The following is a 24,451-nucleotide window of genomic DNA, read 5'->3' as shown; positions in this document are numbered from 1 at the left end:
GGGAGGAAGTAATGGGCCTTCTTAGCTTCAGTATGATGGGAAAATTTTAATCATCTTTTATTGCTACATAATCGTAATTTTGACATACTATATGACATGCTATAGTGAGCTTATATTACAGTCCAGTGTTTTCACTGAAGACAATGCGCCTTCACCATAGTGATATAATCAATGGCTATCATGCTAGTGTAATTCGGCCTACTTGGCTAAAGAACCTGTCAACTGCTGTATGTAGTATGTCAGTTACTTTAACTTCTGTTGAGTCTGTCAAGCCAGATGACGAACTAAACAAATAGTTAAAAAATGTCAACGCTGCTGTGTATACGGAAAGCCCAGTTTCTGTAGCCCTCGATAAATGTACAGGGCTAGGTAATTCTTGGTCCTGGAGGTCCTGTGTGTATGCAGGTTTTTATGCACCAACACTCGTTCACTCTTAGACTAGATCACAGTTAAACATTTCATATAGGGACCCAAGAACAGTCTTTGGCTGTTCATTCAAGCATCTATTCAAAAATGTGGCTAAAATGTTTGAACTTAATGCAATCTATCGGTCCTATTTTGGAGGCTGCTAGCTGACGTCCAACTTGATGAGACGGAAGAGTGAATGATTGATCTGTGGATTAAGATACTGCGGTTTGCCGAGTTGGCAGACTGACCGAAGTCCACGTGCAGACTTCTCCGTTCAGGGCACAAGAATGCGCCCCTGCTCCGTCTTCTCTCGGGCAATGTGGAGCGCAGGTGGTGTCCTATGTGCCCCACAATGGTAGGAGTAACAGTTGAGAAGATGCAAAGGTGAACATTCGGAGGCCTTGGTCACTCCTCCCTCCCTCTCCGTCTGGCCCCCCCTGAATTTATTAACTGAATTTATTGTAGGTGATTTCTTTCTTCTCGAATTGCAGGTAATCAAACCAGCTGGTACGAGTATAGTTAATAAAGATGTCAGGTTACCTCCAAACCCCAAATCAAAACGCGACAACTGATCCTTTGACATTTTTATTAATATCACTGTAACATCAGTACAAGGACCACATAGTATTATTTCCGTTTCGCATAGCCTTTCATTCCAATGATCCTGGACGTGAGGAAAATGGATGCCTAACAAGCAGAGCTCAGGTGTAAGGAACACACGGCTACCCAGAGAAAAAGAATCAAAGGCTTCCGCAGAGGAAGTAACCTCCGACATCACCCAAAAGAAAAAAAAAAAAAGATAAACTAAAGGATAAAAGCTATAGGCTACAAGGAAACCAAGAAAAAAATGTAAGCTCCAGTTTCAATTCAGTGTAGTGCTCAGTTTAGTCATCTTTTTTGAGTTCGCAAGAGAATACAGCGACAACTAAGAAACAGCATCTAGACAACGTAAAGAGGTCTGCGATTGTTATTTATATTACAAAAAAACAAAAAACAAACACAGGTAGCATTATTTTCTCATCTTGAAACAATCCCCAAAAGCAATTAATGAAAAATAAGATACTGTCTATGCACTGGAACCAAGACAAACCTTCACAAACACCACCTGTGATCTTCTGTTGAAAAGTCTGGTCTGAGAAAGGTTAGCCCAGCATCAATACGACAAACACAGATGAGACATCAAACTCTTTCCAGTGTGTGAATGCACACAACTGAGTGTGTGCATGAACATACCCGTCTGTGTGTAAGTGTGTGAGTGTGTCTGTGTCTGTGTCTGTGTCTGTGTATGTGTATATGTGTCTGTGATGATAATGATCCTAAACAAACTACAATATCCTGAATTCTGGGAGCAAACCCAGAAGCCCCCAGCTCATTGTGATGTCACAATCCAGTTTGAACTCAGACTCCAACGGAACTGGTTTTCCAGAACTTGACAGAAGGACAGGGGTGCACAACCATAAAAAGGTATGACTTCACATCTTAACAGACAGACCATGACAAGGGGGACCAGCACTATTGAGGTTCACAAGCGTTAGGTGGAATGTTCTATAAACATCGCTAGGAAAAGGTAGTCAGACCTTCGCAAACCACATTAACTTGCTGAAGCAATCCGAGAATAACCATTAACCCATAGCTTTAATCGGACTCTTTACCCAAACCACCAGCATTCTCCTGAAATGCAGAAGGAACCCATCCATATAAACACTCTTGGCCTACCGCCATATGCAATTCATCTTGAAATCTTTACCAAACATCACCCTTCAAAAAATCACAAGGAAAACAAACAGTGTGGTGTCGACATTAGTCCTTACTCTTGGGAACAGCCCAATTACAAATTACTTGTGGTTTCCTACGTAAAAATAAAAATACTACTCTGAGCAAATCACAAAAAAAGAAAAAACTATGCAAATTACCAGAACATTATTAAAATTACAAAACAGAGAGCATCTAAAAGGACCTAAATATGGTTTCAGCAAAGGCAAGGGTAAACATTTTACACCAGAAATCCCTTCCACCTTCCACACATTGGTACACAGGACCAAGCCTTTAGCTATGCACCAGCGTAGCTTCCTGGTTCTGATTCAGAGTTGATGCCACAGACAATCTGTCCATAGTTCTGACCCCATATCCTCAGAGATCACTGGGAGGTTTTGAAGCGGTTAGCTATAGATTTCTCTCTATGTAGCAAAAGTCAAAAGCTGGGCAGTCAAAAGCAGTTATCTTATTAACAGTAGCAATCATAATAATAGTAATCATAATAATGAAGCAGATCATAATAATCAATGACTTGGGAGACTGACTTGGAAACATGTGCGACTAAAACAAGTATGACCACCACAAGTGATCTTTGAGAAAAGCGACAGCAGATTCTTAGATTCATTACAGCTGAAAGCCTGTTTTAGTCTTATTTACAAACACATTTTTAAAAATGCACCAAAACAAACGGGGCGAACTAGACCAAGTCATCACGGCTGGTTCACTTTGGTGCTTTTTTTAAATTTTCGAATTTATTTCTTATTTTCATCCCACCCACGTGTGGCGTGCCAAACATTCAGTGCATTGCAGAAAACAAACTTTACGAAAAAAAAATGCCTTCAGGACAAACACAGGAAACGACAGAAAGGCCGAATAGCCAGTTAGTAGCAGAGAGAACCTTAAGGCATTCCAAACTTCAAAAAAAAAAAAAAAAAAAAAAAAATACTTTGCTTGTAATACGCTGTGAGGACAAACTGGTGACATTTTTCCAAATTTTACCTCCCACAACTGTTCTAATCATCAACAGGCCGCCAGGATAAATGCTAATCGTAAATTAGACCCCAGAGCGTGACATTCCTATATTATTTTTTGTTTATAAGTTGCTCCTATAGCCTGAAATGTGTTCCGTACAGACATTTGCTTTTTGAGAAAATGGCTTCCGCCATTTCTCTTGAGCTGCTGAGCGGCCAAATCTGACCTATAAAACCAGAGGTCACGGGTTCAATCTAGCTCTCGCACCACCGTTTCAATTTCGCGGCGCGCTACGCGCGACACTCCGCCGCTGGGCACAGCTCCTGTCCTACTGCTTTGCAAGCTTGCGCGGTTATGCTGAGTATCTGAGTAGCGGTTTTCTTAGTAGCTGGTTCAGTGCGTCGGTGGGCCGAGTTCGAGTCGGAGGGTGTGTCAAGGGTAACGGTGTGGACCGAATTTGGGGAGGGAGTTAAGGAGGGGCGGGGGGTCTAGATAAGGGGCAACGGCGGTGTCGGAGGTGGCGGGGGACAAAGCAGAGGGGGGCTTTATTCCACTTTGCTGCGTTTGGCCGCACCGGGGAGTTTCTCTTGCAGCCTGGTCAAGGAGAAGGAAAGAAAACATGCCATTAGTGGAACGTGCCATTGGTGGAGAAGTGGCCTTTAGAAATATGCAATATAAAACGATTGAGATGCTACACTTAGTCCTTGACTTTCTTGACTTATGCTTTGCAAAATCCACCCCGATTAAAGGTGCCTATTTAGTGATTTAATGTTAAAACTAAACGTACCATCATTTTCTGTCGGCCAAATCTCAACATAGGCCTACATATTAAACGGATACAATACAGGATAACTTACTTGGAAACAATGGTGTTGAACTGGGTACGGACCACATCTATATAATGGTCAATCTGGGTCTGGAAAGAAGAGAAAATTGGTTCGAATGATACAATAATCACAACTATGTTGTTAACCCACCGTGGTGAGGGTCAGTCTGGCAGAAAGAGTCAGGAACGGCACACCTAACTCGTTCAGGTTTAACATCCACTTCTTACCTTGTTCTTTTCATACACCAAGGGCACGGTGAAGAGGAGGACGTCCGCTAGAGACGAGGAGGGAGAACGTTAGAATAAATTCACAATAATATATTAATGATAATATAATAGTTACAATCACAATTCATTTAGTCATTTAGCAGGCACTCTTATCTAGAGTTACAATGTTTTTACAGACGTTTTACCTACTGTCCATACAGTCTGATATACAAAAGCAATGCAGGTAAAGTCAAAGGTACAACAGCAGTGCCTCTCCCCCCCCCCCCCCCTTCCCCGGGAATCAAACCTGCAACCTCAAGCTCAGATCCCCAACCATTATATTACCCTATTACCACATAAGAATAGCCCAGAAAACAGATCTTCAGCAGTCATAGAGAAATCTTCATTGTCTGAGGTGGACCGCATTTACATGTTAAATGCCATTTCATATAAATTAGCACAGAAATCTTCTGTATCACTGTAGCATGCTGGTATTTTAGTGTTAAGCCTTGTTGTCCATCTGTCCGAGTTTGTCCAGGAAGCCCAACTGACAGAACTAAACTTAGCTTCACTACTGGGAGAACTAAGTGCTGCAGTTTTACATTCGGTCCTACTGGGGAGGCGATGAACGTCATTTTAAGATGTAACTTAGAAGTATAATGCCCTCGTATCTGCTAGGACACGAGTGCCGCCCGCTCTGTGCGATCCATCTTTCTTGGGACATATTTTTATCTGCTAAGCCCATGAGATGGATTTCAGCACCTGACCTTTGACCTCCTCCAGGGGGGGCATGTAAGGACATGAGGTCAGGGCAGGGCTCGAATTTCAGCTCTGCTCTTCCCTCCCCCGGAGGAACGTGCGTCCCGCGCCCTCTTACCCAGAATGAGGATGGTGATGCCGTTGAAGACCGCCCCCACGTAGGTCATCAGCCACATCAGCACTGCCAGCTAAAAGAAAGAAAATAAATATATACATATATACATTTTTTTACTGTTCCCATCAGTCTGACTAATTTCTGAGCAGTGCATCATGTAGTGTACCTTATCGAAGCTGTGTTTTGTAGTTGTTCCAATGACCATGATATGCGCTTTTGTACATCGCTTTGGATAAAAGCGTCTGGTAAATAAACGTAACGTAATGCGTTCATTCACCTTGGATCTGAAATGCTTCGCCACGTCGCGTTAGCAGAGGACATTACGATGCGCGTGGGAGGATATGTGCAGAAGGGTGCAGGAGAGTGCTAAGATGCAGAGCCGACCTCACACACGTTATGAATAGATGGGACAGCAGTGGAGGGGACGCAGAGAAAGACTCGTGCATGCGAGTGTCCTGAAGCAACTGACGGGGTGTTCCTTACACTGTGTGTGTGTGTGTGTGTGTGTGTGTGTACCTGTGTCTGTTGTGTGTGTGTGTGTGCCTGTGTCTGTTGTGTGTGTGTACCTGTGTCTGTTGTGTGTGTGTGTACCTGTGTCTGTTGTGTGTGTGTGTTGTTGTACCTGTGTCGTGTGTGTGTGTGTGTACGTGTGTGTTTTTGGTGAGTACCTGTGTCTGTTGTGTGTGTGTGTGTGTGTTACCTGTGTCTGTTGTGTGTGTGTGATGTACCTGTGTTGTTGTGTGTGTGTGGTGTGTGTGTGTGTACGTGTGTGTTGTGTGTGTGTGTCCTGCACGCTGGTGCTTATTCGGGGTCCTCGATGCGGTCTGCGAGCGGGCGACAGGGGGGGACTGTCGGACAGACGGATGCACGGACCTTCAGCGAGTCCACCAGGTCCTCCACCAGGAAGAGGCGGCTCAGGTGCTTCAGGGCCCGGTTGACGTGGGACAGGCAGGAGTCCACGTGCTTGCGGAACGTCTCGGGGGCAATGCTGACGTCCTTGTCCATGAGCTCCCTGCGCGGGAGGAAACGGACACGCGTGACCGACCCGGAGCCCGGACTGGATAACCAGAGCCCGCAATGCTCCAAAACGGGGGTGCACCAGGGGTGCACCCAAACTGTGCCCCCACGGCCAAACTTGGCCCTCCCAGGCTCTTGGCTTGGCCCACGAAAGGGTTGGTAATTACACTGATGTGTTCTTGCACAGTGCACACCACTTTAAAATGGGATGTGAATGAGGAAAATGCTGAGAAAGCCCTATCAGGCATTACTTATACATTATTTTTATTTGTTTATTATCTTATCTTTAAGCCTGTCTGCTGCAGCTTAATATTATCTTATTTAATGAGTGATATACATAAATAAAGCAGAGGTCCCGTAGGGGTACAGTCCCGTCCCGTAGGGGTACAGTCCCGTCCCGCAGGGGTACAGTCCCGTCCCGCAGGGGTACAGTCCCGTCCCGCAGGGGTACAGTCCCGCGGCGCTTACTTGAAGGGGTGCCCATCGCCGGACTTCTGCACGGCCTGGACGACGGACTTGTAGACGCGGAAGGCGATGGTGACGCAGAGCAGGGCCAGGAGCAGGTAGGACGCCACGCTGATCACGCTGAACGCCGCCAGGGACAGCAGGAGCAGGAGGGACGTGCCGAAAACCACGCCCGACTTCTTGGGGTCCCGCCAGTACACCAGGTCCCGGACTGATTGAGGGAAAGGGGGGGGGTTCACATAAAGCAAAGACGAGAAGAATTTACATTTACTTATAACGCTATGGCAGCAAGATGCCTTATAACATAATAACATATTGCTCTCCTTGCAGGTCAAACTAAATTTAGCAACAGTAGCATGCGACTCCAGTAAAGGGCAACCGCCACCCCCATCTCACAGCGTATTCTGGGTAATGTTTCACACACACACATTTATATACTGTATGTATGTGTATATTTATATATATATATATATTTATATATATACACGCACACACACACACACACCTCCCCCACTGTGCCAGCAGTACAAATATATTTTAGATTCGCTCTGCAGTTACGTAATTCATAATGCCATTATGTAATTCCTGTGATACTACTCGAGTAGGGAAAAAAGTGGGTTAGTATTTAAAACCCCCTGCCAACAGCCCTCCCTCAGTTTGTAGTGTCCTTCGAAGGGTTAAGTGTGTGTTTTGGCTGTTTGGGGCCAGGGCTTGGGGGGTGGGGGGGGGCATGGCCCCTCTCGGTCTCCCCGACTTCACAGTGGGGGGCTTTAATCCAGCCACAGAGCACTGCTGTGTGCATTTAGCCTATTACCCATTTTTTTTTGGCTGAGGTGGAAAACTGGGCTAGTGTCCAAAAACCCCCCCCCCGCCCCCCCCCCCCCACCCCCCCAACCCTCTACGCCCCTCTGCGTGCATACGGGGCTCCCCCCCAAACCCCCCCACCCCTCCTGTCTGGGTGGAGCTGCAACATTTAGGATCCATTTTACACATCGTTACTAAACCTGCAAGAGATTCAAAACACTCACATACCTGCAATCCACGCTCAGGAGCCAACAATACTACCGAAACCTTACAAAAGAGCAGCACTAAACTTACAGGAATAGCCTAAACTGGAAAACAAAAATATTATATCTAAACTTTATTAACACAAATGCAGGGCAGTAAACTAAAAGGAATAGCCAAACCCAGAATAAAAATATAACATATTATATTTAAACTTAATTAATACAAAAGCAGGGCGGTAAAGTAACAGGAGTAGCCTAACCTGTTATGAAAAATCTGATATATTTAACCTGCGTTAACCAGGGAGCAGCACTCAGACGCTGAACTTTTTACAAGGGAGCCTCACCCCAGAATTCCCCAGAGGGGAAAAACATTTAGGCATGTGCTCTACCAGCTGTCCTTCCACTACTTTCCCTTTCAGTTCTCCCAAGTTGACACCGGGCTCCCTAGCAGCGTAAACGCGCAGGTTTAAAACGGAGACGGAACAAAGGAAAGGCGGAAACCTTCTTCCTCGCTTCCTTTGCTTTCCAACTCTGATTGGTGCAGCCATGTTAAGGCTGGAACCCGACATATTAGGGCTTTTTGGGGGGGGGGGGGTAATCACTCACTGCTGATTACGGCGAAAACCTCTCTGTTTCTCTGCCAATCTGAGGCCGTTCGCTGCTTGTATGGAGTGGATGTGAAGCACAGCATAGCAGAGACTCTTACAGCAACAATTATTGAGGTCATTTTTCAAGCTTTATTTTTGTGGTGTTGCTGTTTTTTCATGGCTTGTTATGAATGTTATTTTTATGCATACGTTTCTATTATGGGTACACATATTCTATACATATTCCATCAAGCTACCATATTTAGCTTGCATTTCGTTACACAGACACTTGCTGGTCTGGGAATGCGGTTAGCCGAGTCAGGCAACGTTGCCCCTGTCACACCTATTGAGTTTCAGGGCTCGTCTGAGATATCAGAAGCATTATAAATGGCTCAGGTAAAAAAAAAAAGAAAGAAAGGCATTCGCTAAACATACAGAGGCAACGTTTAAAAGATGTGGGGCGGCACCACTTTGAATGTGTGGCTGAATGACAGATTATTTCCAGAACATTCACACCTTTGTTACCAAATGCTGGCTATCGCTGTATCAACATTCCTTTCAGTCCTTACATATATGGTCTCCCCAGCTGTTGCTATAAATGCTCGAAACAAACTTAAAAAAAAAAAAAAAGATTCCTCTGTCCCCTTTAAAAGGGAAAAGCGAGAATGCTTCGATCAATAAAAATGTTGGCGAGCGCGCAAATTGAAAGTGGGCGTTGTCAGCCCATGTTAAACTGGAATGGCTGGAAACAACATTAATGCCCCACAGGCATGGCAGATGTATAATACGGAGGGGGAAAAAATAAGAGATAGAGAGCTACCGATCATAGCCCAGCCGTACCACGGCAACAGGAGGCCTAGCGATTCTAATCGCCGGGGAGAGAGCGCCCCATTGTTCCCGGCTCTTGAATTCAGACGCTGGACTCCGAGCGCTGGAGTGGATACGAGGGGTTTCCATGCCTGACACAGCAGGGGTTCTGAGCCAATCCCAGCATGCTTTGCTGGTACCCACAGGAGGGCAGCCTGAGAGCTCCTTCTCGTTATGCTCCCACCCCCCCGCCCACTCTCCCCCTCCTTCCATCCCTTCCACCCTCCCTCGCTCTCTCCCTCCCTACCTCCCATTCTCTCTCTGTTCCAGCAGTGGGTCCCAGTGGTAGCCGAGCTGCAGTGCCCTGCTTTTATCCATAGCAGTGCTCAGCTCTTAAAGGCACAGGGCCCATTTTGCTTATTAAGCAAGCAGCCTTAACTGCAGATACGCCTCTGCAGACTGCAGTGATCACAGCACGCCCAAAACTGCAGCTGCATTTGTGGGAATGCGCCACACACACACACACACACACACACACACACACCCTCCCTCACACACACAAACAAGCACACACACACACACACACACACCCCCTCCCTCACACACACAAACAAGCACACACACACACACACACACACACACACACGAACATATGCCCACACAGCCCACAGACAGCCAACCACACACCTCCCGACATATCCACACATGCACACAGAACATGCACACACACACACACACACACACACACACACACATATCAAGTCACTTATTCTAATGGCCAGAGGATTGATCCACATGATTTAAAAATGTTATCACCTTCTCTGCATTTTCTTTTTCTCCCTTTTGACACCCAACACCATTACACAAGGTTGGCCATCAGGTTAATGCACATTAACACAGCCCGGGAGGCAGGCTCAGTCCAGGGCAAATAGCCTACTAAAATGATTCAGCAAGAAATGGGGGAAGGGTATGATCTGCAGAACAGCAGATCAACACTAATCTTTGGAGTTAAACACAAAAATGACAAATGCAACAACACCTCTCAGTACAACGCCTTCCCCCTAATAACCTGCACTCCCTCCAAATCAAAATACAGTTTATAAAGATAAAAAGGCCAAAAGATCACTGTGGTGGGTGGAGTCTTTCTGAAGGAAGAGGGCAGGTACACAAATGCAATTTAAAAATAAAAAAACCCAACTGTACCAGGGCAGACTCCTTCAAAAGTAAACTGTACCCTCCCTGAGCATTCGCTGTGCAGCGGCCTGCACCAGCGCAAGCAGCGGACCACCACCGTCAATTCAGCAGCTAATGCCGCAGCACAAATTAAGTGCCAGCGGCCTGCGAAACGCGAGACGTCATGGCTGAGAGGACACCAGGGAACACAGCTAAAAGTGCACCCCTCACTGGCTTATACCAAAACTGACAGAAGGTCGAAAGTTCAAACTCCCAGGGGGGGAAAAAAAACGGGGGAAAACCAAACCCCCTAAAAATCACTCAGCTGTGTACAAGGCGTACTGTACAACTGTACAGCGTGTCCCGCTAACTTGCTGTTGCCCCCAGCGACGGCCTCCCATTTGGCAGCCCACCCGACGTAGGCGAACCGTGTGGGGGGGCTGCACGCGTGTTCGAAGGCACGTGTGTTCCAGGGACGCTCGCACGTCAGCATACCAGTGTGTAATGCATCTGCATTTCATGTCTAGACTATGAGAGCGAGGGTAGAGGCACGTATTTGGGGGGGTGGAGTTCGTGTTTTTTAAGGGATTGAACCATGGCTGAGCAGCTACTGTCGAAAAACAAAAAAAAAAGGCTCAGAATTCTGTAAAAAAACAAAAACAATGTCCAAACAGGCTGTGGTCTCACGTGTTTATGAAATACATCACAGTCCAACAAACAGAACAGCGTAGAAAGGTGAAGGACAGTACAGTCAATCTGAAACCCATACAAACGTGTAGCAGGGCCAGCCCCGCCTGCACACAGATCAAATGAAATATTTCCGAACGAAGCTTGCGTAAGTCCAGCAAATGTGCGTACTTTTTTGCTTTAAGTCAGACAGGTAGAATGCGGAGAGGGTAATGGGAAGGGAGCTCAGGTCTGAAGGCGCCATGGGAACGAATCGAACCCCGGCCAGCACGGGGGGGGGGGGTCACGTATGGCTCAAGAATCGGACCCCCTACAGACTGCACCACCACGACCTGCCAGCAAACCCGGTAAACTTAGAACCCGCAGGCCCCTCTGAGACACGCTAGGGTAGAGCTGTGACATCAACAAACGACTGGATACAGAAGGTCTAAAGGCCTTAAAAAGCCAGTGCAAAGTTCCTTTAATCTAAACGCCCACACCCGCTTCGCCGACTGCGACATACCACACCACTCCATATGCAAGGCAAAGAGCCACAGAGATCTAATTATCCTGCATCACTTCCTCCATCTCGGACACCAACCACGCTCCTACGATACACATTTAATGAGGCCACTCTGGGGATGGGCTGGAGGTTGGGGGGGGGGGGGGCGGGGTAGGCGAAGGAATTGATGCAGGAATGCAAGAATCAATGTATATCTGTTTGCAGTGAAGTCGTTGCCTGTTGATCCTGGGCATTATGGAAAAAATTGCATCAAAGCAGAAACGTAACACTGGGGATTGACCGGGACGCGCCCGACTTCCAGTTCTAGGTAAGAAGACACCGTGGAGCCATATCCCCCCCCCCGCAGCCCACCCCTTTGCTTCCCCCTCCTTGCCTGGCAGTGGTTACTGCCAAGCTTCAAAAGGACGCAGGGGCTGGGAAGGTCAAACGGCGCAGACATCGACACTGAATACGGCCGAATCCGTAGGAATCCAGGCCTCTACTCGGTTACTGCGACTCCTTCGTCGCTCTAGCACGAGACATTAAACTAACACAACAAACAACAAAAAAAAAAAAGCACTTTCTTAAATTGCACTGCAGATAGACTGAACCGAGCGCCTTAATAGGACATCAAAGCTTCATAATACTAGAATTCCAACGCAAAGTTGCAACGTTTTTTTATGCACCAGTGAAAAGGCAATGTACGGCGGGGGGGCTGTGACAACAGCACTTCAGAATTTCATGCATGCGTTCAGCAGTTTGAATTCCCTCACAGGGACCCCCCCCTCCAATGTCACCGTGCCCTTTCCGTTATGTAAGAAAATGGTGACTTCATTAACCAACACAATTACCATAGGAGTCTGGGTCCAGGTCCTGAAAGTTTTTAAAATGCCCGTGCAGCAATTATGCCTGCGGCTGGCTCCACAAATTGAATTTGGCCCTATTTCCAATGCAAAAATGCACAGTCATGCCATACTGCAAATTTAGCAAGTTGCTCCATGCCAGACCGTCCAAGCCCATTTAAATTTGCATTGTTTCATGTGTTTGTGGGTACATGTTTCTCCAAATTTCATGTACATGAAATTCTTGTTGCTCGATTTGCTTGTTTCGTTCGCTGTAACTTTTTTCCTCCAACTTTCGTGCGCAACACTAGCTATAAAGCCATCCAAATCAAGACCCACACACATGCCGTTACAATAAACCCCGCCACATCAGGACCACGAAAGAAGTACACAGAAAGACAGAAGTTCTGATGAAGGATCAGGGCGAGTAGTTTTGCGTGCTTGCGTGAGAGGTTAGTAGGGCGAAAGCCCAGAAGGAAGACGTTACCTGACAAGTGGGTTAGTACTGCAGCCAAGACATGCTCTGCAAGATGGTAGGCCTCTGCCACCCACATGTCCACTTCCTCCGCCATTTTGGACGCAGACATTTCGCATGGAGGTTCACGAGGGGGAGAAGGGGGCAGTGGAGTAGGGCTGACAGGGGTTTGTGTTTTAGAGGCAAACTGAGGAAGCACCTTGTCTTGCTCTTCCTCCTCCTGGCTGTCACCTAGTTCTTTCAGGGCACGAATGGTGAGGTGCTCCTGCTCTACATCAAAAGCGATAGCTGGCGGCGACTTGGAATATGGGACACCCATCTTGGGGGACTTATCCTCGTCTCCAAGGTGGTGGCTGAGCTCCTCTGGCTCTTCCTCCCCCTGTCTTGACTTGAGGCACTCCCTCATGAACTCCACAAAGCTGTCGGTAGCGGCTGTTACAGAACACTCCGGCTCTATGCTCTCGGGGTCGCTCGTCGTCTCTGGTGAGTTCTCATCAGCCTTAGTTTCCACAACCCTGGCCATCATTCCAGACTCTGTATGAGGTGAGACATCAGTAACACTCTTGCTTGCCAACTCGTTATGGAGGGATTTAACCTCTGAAGTTATTTCAGCTGAGGCGTCCATGTTCGACTCCAGCACCTTCTGGGTGACATCTTGGGGTTCACTCCAGAGGCAAGAAAATGGATCTTGGTTGAAGTCTCGTGGGGATGGCTGTCCTCCAACAGGTTTGGGATGAGGTTCTTCAGAATCTTTGGCGCCAACATCTCCAAGATCAGTTAGGGTCATTGCAGTGGCATTCTCAGAGGAGACATTCATTTGTGGAACCATTGGCTCAATGTGGCTCTGGGGTTGAGAATCAGATGAGCCAATTTTGGTTTCAGTATCCAAGTTATAATGTTTGTCCACTGATTTACCCTCTCGCATTGCTGCAGGGGTTTCTGTAACAGATTTCTCTGCAGTTGGTTGAACATATTCATTAGCCTCAGAACTGCCTAGTGCTCTGCTTGGCTCTACCAGTGGAGAGGAAAACTGTAAAACATCCTCCTTTATGGAGTCATTAATGGGTTTCTCAGTTAGTGAGGTTGGTAAGTCAGATGAAGCATGCTGTGCAGCTTCATCATTGGAACAAGAATCAAGGAAGCCAGGCTGGGTTTCAAAATGGTCGACTGGATCAGTCAATTGCTCCGCAATTTTTTCATCAGCAGTTTCTGCTGCTTTAATGGAAGACTTTGCTGGCGGCTCATTCTGTATTTGCATTTTCTCTGAGGTTACAGGCTCCCCCTGCAGGGCATCCAATTCTGGCTCTTTTGACGCAGGAGAATCCTGTGCGGTTTCCTCTGAACGTGCAGCCGGAACAGCAGAGGGAGGCCTGCTAACATGAGACTCCTCTTTGGCAGACTGGTGTTGAGGTGAGGTCTTGGCATCAGTATGGGTCATAGATGCTGGAGGACTATCCTCTTGGGATGTGGGATCAAAGGCGCAGATATCAGAGGGTCCAAGAGCAACCTCTGAAACAGGTGCCGCGTGATCACGTGCTGCCAACTCGGGCACTTCCGGTTTTTGGTCAGCGTGTTGAGGTCCCTCTTTAACGGGGTCATCGACAACCGGATAGCCTTCGTCCTCCTCTACCTGCTCCACCTCATCATCACTGCACACTTGTTCCTCCGTCTCAATCACATTAATTATGGGCACCAGTATTATCTGCTTCTCTGGCTGGGCTGGCAAGGAATGCTCTGGCTTAGTCAGTTGCATTTCTTTCCTATCAGTTGGCGGAGAAGGGGCTGTGGAGGCAACCTCAGTAGAGGTTGCACTTGATGCAAGCGCAGAAACAGGGGCAGTGTCCTCAGTCACCGTATCCTCTGATTCCCCTGAGCTGTCAACATCAAGGATTTCCGCAGGCTCAAAGTCATCACCTAATGGGGTGTACTTGACCTCTGTAGCTGTTAGTTGAGAGGTTGGAGGAGAAGGGGGAGGGGGGGAATCAAAACCAGCAGGGGGGGCAGGAGACTCCTGTTCCTGGACAATGGCATGGCTGGGAGGCCCTTGGAGCTCTTCAGCTATTTTCTCTGGTTTTTCCCAGACATAAGCAGTGGGCAAAAAGCGGAGGTCAAATTCAGAATCATCTTCTACACTCGACTGCTTCCCCGGCTCAATAAATGGACCTGTAGGCTTGGATGCTCCAGTTGGAGAGTCCATGAATGCATCAGGCACACCTACTTCTATCACTCCTGCAGAGGCTACAGCTTCTCCTGATCGGGGAGAAACAGATGGGAAATCGGACGCTTCTTTGCCAACTTTTGGATCAGGGATTCCGGATCCAAAGTCAGGTGCCGGAGGAAGGTGAGCTCGCATCCAGTCCATGGTGTCTTCAAATTCACCCCCCTGCTTTGTGTCCCCAAGGACCTCAAAGGGAGATTCAGGGGAGTCCTGTCCTGGGGTGGCTTCCTTCATCTGAGTGGCGGTGGAAAACTCTACCTTCACATCCGTTTGAGTTTTCTCATAGTGGCGCTCCTTGAAGAGGAGAAAACCTCCATCGTTCCAGGTGTCTCCATCGCTCTGCTTTGCCGCCAGGGCTTCGAGAGCTTTGATTCGCTCAGAGACAGGGGAAGTCACGACAGGGGAGTCCTGGTCTAGGGAAGCAGCGTTCGAAGAGGTGCCTCCGGGGAAGCCCTGTGGCACCACATTGGAACGTCCAACGGAGCTGGATGCAAACCCGTGGACTTCCACTTTCTTGCTCTGATCCTTGACGTAATGATCTGCCGCAGTGCTCGCTGGCGCTGGGGCTTGAGGGGGAAAACAAAGAGATGTGGCCACGCCTTCTGAAGGCATCACACTTTGGTCTTCATCCGTTAAGCATTAAGGGAGAGAGAAGGGGGGGGGTTGTTGGGAGGAGTAAAGTCATCGCAAACTTCCATGCACATATGCTAAACCAAGTGGTCCTCACTTTCAGCTCTGGGTGGTGGATACAAGGAAGGTATTTTAGTTTAAAACTAAGGAATACCAGTGCAGGATATTGAGCACCCGGCACATTTTGGGAGGACGTTTAAACCAAATTGAGCAGAAAGAAAGTCTAAAACCAACGGGACAGCTTCAGAGCCAGAAGAAGGACCACCACCTGAACACAGAAGAGCTATTACTGTATCATCCAGCAGTTCAGCAGCAACAGCTCCGCCATGCCCTCAGCGCCCTCGTCCATTTCCCCGCAGCGCAAGCAGTCATGCATGGAATGGTGGGCAGCAGCAGCAGCTTCGCAGCAATGGATGCGTGCGCATCGCCGCATTCTGAATCTACAGGGTTGCCGTTGAGGGAGGCCCTCAATGCAGCAACGCCTGAAGTGATCGATGCAGTTTCGAATGCAGCGACAACCAATGAAAAGATATAAAACATCTGTGTGGGGAAAACACGATTCTCATGAAAGTATGTGCGCCTGCCATAAATTCGCTGCCGATTTTCAGGGTGAATACAGGGTGTTCTTGCAATTCAGAGAGGGAGCATCACAGATCTGGTCACGAAAGCGTCTTTGATTTAAGTCTTTGCTTGTGGTGTATGACTCAGTGGAACTCACCTCTGAATCCCTAACTTGCTATTCTGGTAATATACAAAGAGAGGCCGATCCCGCTGTTGCATAATAGATCTGACCTCCCACATGCGTGTTCATACAGTTGGACTGTGAAGAAGAGTTCGCTTTTTAGCTGTCACATACGAAGTATGGTGCAATATGCGGTGTGAGGTATCAAAATAACTGCCACTAAAAAGCCCATTTTCATGTGCTTCATAGCTGGCACAAGATTACACCAACCACTAAGCACCAATATAAATAAATAGACAAAAACCACATTTCATTGCACAGAGAAGAAAAAGCACATGTGGATTCAGTGTTCACTGTCCAAGTTTTACAAAAAGTCAAGTCAAAGGACCGCCCAAAGAGAAGCAACAGAATTAGACCAAAGTGTGACACAAGGAGTCATGAAATAAAAACCAACTGAAGAAATCTCAATTTGGAAGTGATCCCAAGTTGTGTTTTGGTTTACTTGACATTATCATTTTAAAAAATCCACTTCAGATTCTCTCAAAAATCATCAATGTGAAAATGGAAAAATTCCGTTGGTTCCGAAGATTAACTGAGGCAAACAGTAGGAGGACTGAGGACTATCACAATTCGAAGAACTATGGGATGACCTGGCCAAACCCACCAATCCCAGTGAATCACAAAAATAATTCGCAAAGATTAACCACCCTCACCAACGGAGGCTGGAGCCAAGTCAGACTGGAAACTCCACCTTTTTGAGTACAAACCTTTTCCACTGTTGCCAACATAAGTAGTTACCTAACACTGTGCAGTTTGTGCAGAGAACTGAATGAGACCGACAAACTCAGGGAGAATTGCTTTAAAAGACACTTGATTATTCTCCAATAAACACTGAGAAAAAAACCATGTAATATATCCTAAATATTAAGTAAATATTATTTTATAGGCCTACTTATTTTATCAGAGTAAAAAGCTATAAAACATATAGCTCAACATCTGGAATGAATACTCAGTTTTGCTTAACTGCACTGCAAAAAAGCAGCAATCACATAATAATAATAATAATAATATTATTATTATTATTGATAATAATAATAATCCTGTTGAGTGTGGTAATGTGAACAGCAATTTTACAGTGTAGAGGTCAAAGGTCACAGGCAGTAGGCCCCCTACATTCCCTTCAGAATGAGAGAAAACAGGCCCAGCACCTGTACAGCTCTATCAGGGGTACTGACTTCTGACTGAAGGCTGGATGTATGTACTGTAGCCAACACAAGAATAAATAAAATAAAAAAACGTATCTAAAAAAAAAGAGAAACTGACAATTATAAAATGACGAATGGAAAAAGTCCTAAAAGATGAATAAGTACTTGAGCTCTTATCTCTAATTTCAGCAGCCGGCGGAGGTGACATGCAGTAAGCCAGGTATGAACTACAAGCAGCAGGAGAGTGGAGCACGTACAGGCCTGCCAGTAGACCCCCCAGCGGGCCGTAAAACGGACAGTAAACGATGCCTCTGGGGGAGGTGGGGGGGGGGGGGGTTGGGTACAGCACCCACAGGGAATTGTAACTGTATTAGGTATTAGGAGAAGGGGGTGTGGGGGTTGGGGTGTGCGATCCAATTTAAGGACAGGGTTCCTAGGGGGACACTACTCAGATCCATTTTAAAAAGGTGTCACTCCTGCACGAAGTGAACTTGAACTTTGCAGCCATCTTAAAATAGGGTGACAATCCCAGGAGTATCCTGGACCCTTTATGATCTAAATTATACTCTGGTTGGTGGGGTGGGGAGGCTGGGGGCCTTAATTATCTGAAAAGGTTGCAAACTCGAAGGCATTTCCAATTGGGTTTTCAATTAGAGCTTGAACTGCACTCCAAATGGAGGAAATTCTGTCACGAGCCCAACCGTGGCACGCAGGTGATTGGACGATAGGGAAGAGGAAGTGAGCTAGTAAAGGGACTGTGGTTCATCTTCTGCATCAATTGAGCTCCAAGTCTTGTGTATAGTGGAGAGGGGGAGAGAGGCACCAGAGAGAGGGATGGAACAAAAGAACAGCAGCAGCCCAGCCAGAGAGAAAGAGGAGGGGAAGGGAGAGCAGGGGAAAGATAAGGATAGAGGGATAGAAGAAGAGACAGAGAGCGCAGGAGAGAGCAGGCGAGCGGAATAGGAGAGAGAACCATACACTTGCCTTGAGGAGATTGAATGAGAGATACAGGCGAAGAGGAAAGAAAGGAATCTGAAAAAATAAAAAGGACAGAAGAATAAGAATCCTAGAGCAGTAAGACCACACCCACTCTCACCGCTGACTCCACCCACCCCACCCCTCTCCACAAGAGTACAGCCCTTCCCAACTTTAAAGTCATTACAGCGTTACGGAGATGCCTAATGGGACCAAGTCTCCTTTCATCAACCATATCAAATCTGCCACATCCAACAGACTCCTTCTTAGACAGTTCTTACCCATTTTCTCACACAACTCCTCTTGTTTTTTTCCACGCTGTCAAAGAAACATTATGACAAATGCACAGTAGTTCTCCAATCCCGGTTAATACTGTACTGCTGGAACAACCAAATAACTTCAGTTTCCTCATATATAAACACACATAGCAAATAAAGGTGGCAAATAATCTCCCAAGGTGAACAATAGCAATAAAAGTCGACACAAAAAAGATGACTACGGGTTGGACAGTTGATCTTTCTGTGGCCGATCAATATCTCGAAGCAGAAATCGCAATACGAAGACTTTTTCCATTTTCCATGCGTCACCTCTGTCCGGAACCTGGATGGTTTATCTGGATGTCTGCATATTTTCAGCCTTTTCAAATAAACTCCCACACACAGTAATGAAGGCTTAAAAATGCTGAAAATCTGGGTGGTGGCTCTTTACTCTCAACAGTTCGGCAATGAGCAACTTTACACATGCGTATTGGAAATATTTTCTCATGGTTTAGTCTCTCTTACACTACACAGTCATTTAAATTACTCACACTGAACGTTACATAACCAAGCCAACTCAAATCTGCACTGCCACTGAATACCAAGTGAGCTTTAGGGGGGGGGAAAGTCAGTCCTTCTATTGTACTGCCTGCAACATAACTGAGCACCAAAGCTTTTTTGCCGTTATATCTTAAATATAATTTCTTCACTGGGTCACGGCTTGTGCGAAATCTGTTCGCATCAGAAACTGGATTCCTGGGCGATGACAAGGCCTTGGGTTCGAGAGTACGTTGGAGGTGTGAGACTCGAGTGCCCAAACTCCCCTGGGGAGACAGGCCGGTCCGGTTGTCGCAAAAAACAAAAAAAAAACAAAAAAAAACTCCATCAATAGACGAGCACTCCCAAGATATACCGCATTCCTGCAGGCCAGGCACACAGCTCATTCGCCCGCTTCTCACGGGAGTGCCGGCTACACACCCCGTTTCCACGCCAACGAATCGACACACTAACGCCGACAGAAGCAGACAATTGAGAAAAAAAAAAAAAAAAAAAAAACTCACGTCCGATTCAACGTAAAAAAAAAAATCTGCTCAGGGAGGTTGGCAATACAGTTCACGCCCTCATTTCTGCAAAGCAAAAAAAAAGAAAAAATATTCCCATGCCCTAAACTGGAAAATTCAAATCAAATTCAGAATGCAAATGATAGGAGAAATGATACGGCACTTGCCAGGAACTCAGTAATACAATGTGGGTTATCACCATTTTTATTTTTTCTTCCGCTCTTTCATCACAAACATATGCTACCATACCACTGAGGTATAGGATCTATGCTAAATTATTCAGAGCTGTGGGTCCATCTCAGGAAATGAGGTGCTGGAAGATGGGAGAGGGGGAAGGGGGGGAGGAGGTCACACATCCAGCAATAGATGGTGAGAGAGACACACAGAATCACACGTCCCAGTACAGCATAGCCCCTCCCCATGGTCCATCCACACAAATACCCCTTGGGAGCCACCCAGGTCAAAGCAGCCGTTCCTGGGGGTGTAGAGATATGACACTCAAGCCTGTGGGTGGGGGGTGAGGGGGGGTGGGGAGGGAAGGTTGTGCTGTCTCAGCCTGCTCTTAGATGACCCCAAATGCCTGGCAAGAAAGAACCTCCATAAGGCACACCACTACATCATCTCCAAGGCACTCCACAGCACGACTGCACACCACACACTTTCCAGATGGTTCTCCAACGAGAGCCACTTGCATTACATTGCAGTATTCACTTGCATACCTGATGCCCAAAACCAGGGCGAGCTACATAGCTCAGATATTGTACATAATATTCATGCGCACAGACAGATTTGCATCGCAGCAATCTGGGGTTAAGCAAGTCACAAGGCTACAGCAGTCACACTCCACCCGGGGAGCTGAACCCACAGTGCTCTGGTCACGAGGGTGGTTTCCTTAACAACAATGTCACACAGGAAAGGAATCCCACCTGCTACAGATACAGTTGATTGAAATTTAAATTCCATTCATTACATCTTATAAGGTCACTGCTCAGACACACCAGCCGCACAGCACAACGCTTCTCCAACTGCCACCTGTTTCAGGGGGTTTAAATGCAGTCCACACACGTACATCTCCATTCCTTGTGATGTTTCTGACCTTCTTGGGTATAATGCCCAAACTGACAACAGGTGCACCGGCAGATCAAATGTCTATAGGCTATGAAAGGAGAGAATGTGCAATGTAATGGAGATAGAGAGATAGAGACAGAGAGATATATATAAGAAGACAGAAGCAGAGAGAGATAGAGACAGAGAGAGAGCAAAAGAAAGAGACAATATTACAGTCTAGTCTGAACAGCAATCCAGTATACTGGTAGCAATAATAGTACTAGTAGTAGCTAATACATAACATAACATCGCATAACATAATCATGAGAACAGCCCATTCAGCCCAGCAATGCTTCCCATACACACAACAAAGCATTCAATCCACGGTCATGAATAACACAACGCAGTATATCTGAATTCCTTTCCCAGTCAGATATAATAGGATAACCTTAAAAAGAAGGAACTACTGAAATAGGCAGGGGAAAGCCGGTGGGAGTACAAAAATACACGGCGTGTTCCGGCAAAAACGGACGTATTTGGGTCCCAGACCTTGGCTGCCCCCACAAGGACTTCAGCACCGCAACGGCAACGATCGGTAACGATGGACCACGTCGCTACGAATCAGGGGAGCTAACGGATGCGTTAGCGGTAGCTCCATCCTCTCTTTATTGCTAAAGGGTGTCCCTCTGAGACACCCATTGTCTCAGGAGCTGCGAGAAGGGACGTATATTGGAGGAAAAAAAATCTGAGCTTTCAAAGAACTCGGAACCAACCCGAAGAGGCCGGCAATCTGCGCTGAAAGAAAGTAGGCCACGAGCTATAGCTCGCGCTTCAATTTCCCCTCGCGGATAAGTATGCCAGCTCCTCAGTGACCAGTATATCCCTCCCACTCAACCCACGCGCCCAACGCAGCCCAGCCGTGTTGTTTTAGGCCCAGCCGTTCAGGAGTAGCCAGCTCGAGAGCCGAGGAGGGCCGCGTTATCTGGAACCAAGCCAAGGGGCTCCAGTGATGTTGCCGTCGACGACCGTCAAACGCTCATCGCATACAAACGCGTGAAATAAAAGCTTTTTAGATTCAATCAACAGCAGCAGCAGCAGCAACAACAACAAAAAAATGCACCCTGGATTCAAGAGTTTGCAGGATCCCAGAGCTAGAAGAATTGTTTACTAATGCTACCATGGAGGCCGAATACATATTGTGCCCACCCATGCTCTAGCTGCGCAGTTATGAATCAATGCATTACTGTAATTGTAGTCCTTATCGCAGTGGCCACCATGAATAATATTCAACTGCAGGACGCTCATAAGCCAATATGTTAATGATATTACAAGGAAGAGCATGCAAGCCCAGGGCAGCACATCGATGACTAACCTCGCTAACACTACACATTTGCCCTTGACGCCCTTTCCCAGACAGAATTAACCAGAAGTACCTCCCAAACAGCAAGTGTGTAAATATTTTCAATAATTAACTTAAGTTATTTATAACGGCGCTGTTACATTTAATGGAAAACACTACTCCGTAAGTCTGCGGTCCTGCTCTGCAATATGCATAGTCACCATACAGTTCAGCTTTGTGCGCTAAACATTTCGGCAATCTGAATAGGACATGCTGGCATTGTGCGCTTGAAGGAGCAAAAAAGATTGGTTATTGGAGCCTGCATGCACCAGCACGTCTGCTACGAGCGTACGAAACTAGACAGAGCACGCACTCATATTTTAAATAAAATATGCCTTTGGTAACGGATAGAATCTGTCCATTCGAATCCTTCTCGCTTGCAGTCTTGCATTTAACCCAGTGCAACACTGAAGTGGCTTGCAAACAATTGGTTTATGAACAAGCAGCCGGGAGTTGACTACAAAAGGGAAGCCGACAACAATAGCCAATTGACCAAATGCATATCGGTTCAGGAAATTTATACTTTATCTTCCCAGTTTATATTAGCCTTAAACCTCGAAATGCACTGCAGTCATCACTGCCTGCGAAATAATAAAATAATTGCAGGATAAACGAGTAATATGCCACATACAGTGAACATACCAGTTGTAATTCTTGGTTAGAACAAAGAAACGGCCTTGTGGTCTGGCTACATATTTATTTTCTATGAAATGTATCCCTCGAGATAGCCCATAAATGTTGTTTTGGCGACAATATATAGGCCACTGCCGCGCCTTTAAGAGCGCCTTCAATCGCTGTTGCCCAGTAACGATACATCTGCAGTGCAGATCGCCGTCGCCGCAACATGTAGCCATTTCAACAACGGCCACTGGGAGAAAAACATGTCACCATTGTTTTTCTTCACAGTTTAAATTCGCGCAACAGGATAAATAGCAACACATATAATACAAGAAACCCACGTCTTGTCAAGGAAATTCAAAATTGAAATTAAGCTTTCACATTTATAAGTCAACGTTTATTTCTCCACTGCCAAATGCCAAATCAATGTGGCAGGTACAAGATTCACTTTACTCGGACATTGACCATCTAGTTTTTACGGGAGGCGTAATACGGTTTGGTTACTTTCAGGCAGAAAGCAAGAGACTGCAACAGTAATAGGCTACGAAGTGCGAAAGATCCGTAAACGACATTCGCAAACACTTCACGTTTATGACCTAACACGAAACACACGAAGAAAACAAACGTTCTACCCAATTGGAATGCAAACTGTCCACTCAAAAAAAGTAGTTATAGGCCCGATATAGCCTTATGCAGTAAAATAAAACAAATGAACCCGACATACAGGCAGACATGTTACAACAACACACAGCTAGTTGAAATGCAGACAGGATCTTTAGAATTGTATTAATCGAAGAAACTGCACATAGGTGGATAAAGCCTAAATTATGCACATCCAGTGTCAATATTCACATGCAATATCACAATGTCATAGAGTCGCTCTTACCGGAGAACTTAGAGTCTTTGGACGAGGAAGATGAGTTCTTTCCATCGACAAGTCCCTCAGACGAGGAGATCTGTGCAGACTGGGTCATTGGATCTGCCATTTTTGTACGGTTTAAATTATGCGCTGTTGCTGCGGCAAGAACAACAAGAACCTAATTTGTGAATTTTATTTTATATCTGAATCGCTAATCTCCTTCGTAACGCTTCCTTCCTCGTATTCCCCCTCCTCGGGTGAGACGCAATGCCAACTGGTGCACTGCCTGCGAAACCTACACACACATTCGCACAAGCCCTGCTCTGATGCGTTAGCTTGCGTTTTGAACCTGCTAGAGAGTGGAACAAGGCGGGCCCAGTCCAGAAGAGAGCGAGAGAGAGAGAGAGCCCAACGATATCAGGGTGAAAGGTTGACGTTTAGCTCTTTTAAAGGGCCACGCCACATTTTAAGCGAATTGTGACGGCTTCATGCAATCGAGTGGCCCACAGGCTTCCGAGGACAGCATATATAGAGAGAAAAATTACACAATTAATTTGTCTGCATTTTTGCTATTGAATGAGAGCTTATAGCTTGGAATAATAATGCAATGTGGGATAATAGTATAATATAATATGGAATAATTGTTATAAATGACGCAGGCAACTCCTTTATTCCAAGGCCTGAAACAGCAAGAAAGAGGAAAAAATGTCCACACTTCAGTCCAGACCAAATTTAGCCTTCGCCAACTGACATTGTCTGGGGCATCGAGTTGCGTAAAACCTGGCATATTTTTCCAGCCAGTTTTACATAAAAGCCACAGACAAGTTACCTTCCACAGATTCGCCACAACAATTTTTTATTTTATTTTATTTCATTTTTCGGCTCAAACGTCGTGTTATAGGCTATCCTACCACTTT

General features: G+C 46.3%; 1 protein-coding gene across 3 annotated transcripts; it reads right to left on the bottom strand.

Annotated features, from left to right (window-relative positions):
• Positions 1-980: 980 nt before the first annotated feature.
• On the bottom strand, positions 981-23,937 carry rtn3 (reticulon 3). 3 transcript variants are annotated; one of them, XM_064325710.1, is made up of 8 exons: positions 23,562-23,937; positions 18,303-18,350; positions 6,528-6,735; positions 5,916-6,054; positions 5,046-5,115; positions 4,190-4,236; positions 3,993-4,051; positions 981-3,729 (listed from the first exon to the last, which is right to left on the bottom strand). In XM_064325710.1, the coding sequence occupies exons 1-8, from the start codon at positions 23,659-23,661 to the stop codon at positions 3,681-3,683; spliced, it is 720 nt and encodes a 239-aa protein (XP_064181780.1). In that variant the 5' UTR covers positions 23,662-23,937; the 3' UTR covers positions 981-3,680. The 3 variants fall into 3 exon arrangements, with proteins under 3 accessions (XP_064181780.1, XP_064181779.1, XP_064181778.1); XM_064325709.1 differs by lacking the exon at positions 18,303-18,350 and having other exon boundaries at positions 23,562-23,934; XM_064325708.1 differs by lacking the exons at positions 18,303-18,350; positions 23,562-23,937 and adding an exon at positions 12,596-16,970.
• Between the last annotated feature and the right edge of the window lie 514 nt (positions 23,938-24,451).

This window comes from Anguilla rostrata, chromosome 3 (assembly GCF_018555375.3).
Source record: "Anguilla rostrata isolate EN2019 chromosome 3, ASM1855537v3, whole genome shotgun sequence".
Taxonomy (NCBI): domain Eukaryota; kingdom Metazoa; phylum Chordata; class Actinopteri; order Anguilliformes; family Anguillidae; genus Anguilla; species Anguilla rostrata.
Note: the sequence above shows the minus strand (reverse complement) of the source record. Positions and strands in the feature narration are given on the sequence as shown.

Bases quoted from the DNA above. Each gene is read 5' to 3' on its own strand.
- rtn3 (XM_064325708.1), bottom strand. From the start codon at position 15,413: ATGCCTTCAGAAGGCGTGGCCACATCTCTTTGTTTTCCCCCTCAAGCC. The intron at 5,116-5,915 runs GTCCGTGCATCC...TCTTTCTTTTAG, and splicing joins ACCTGGTGGACTCGCTGAAG to CTGGCAGTGCTGATGTGGCT. The intron at 4,237-5,045 runs GTAAGAGGGCGC...CCTCGTCTCTAG, and splicing joins CATCACCATCCTCATTCTGG to CGGACGTCCTCCTCTTCACC.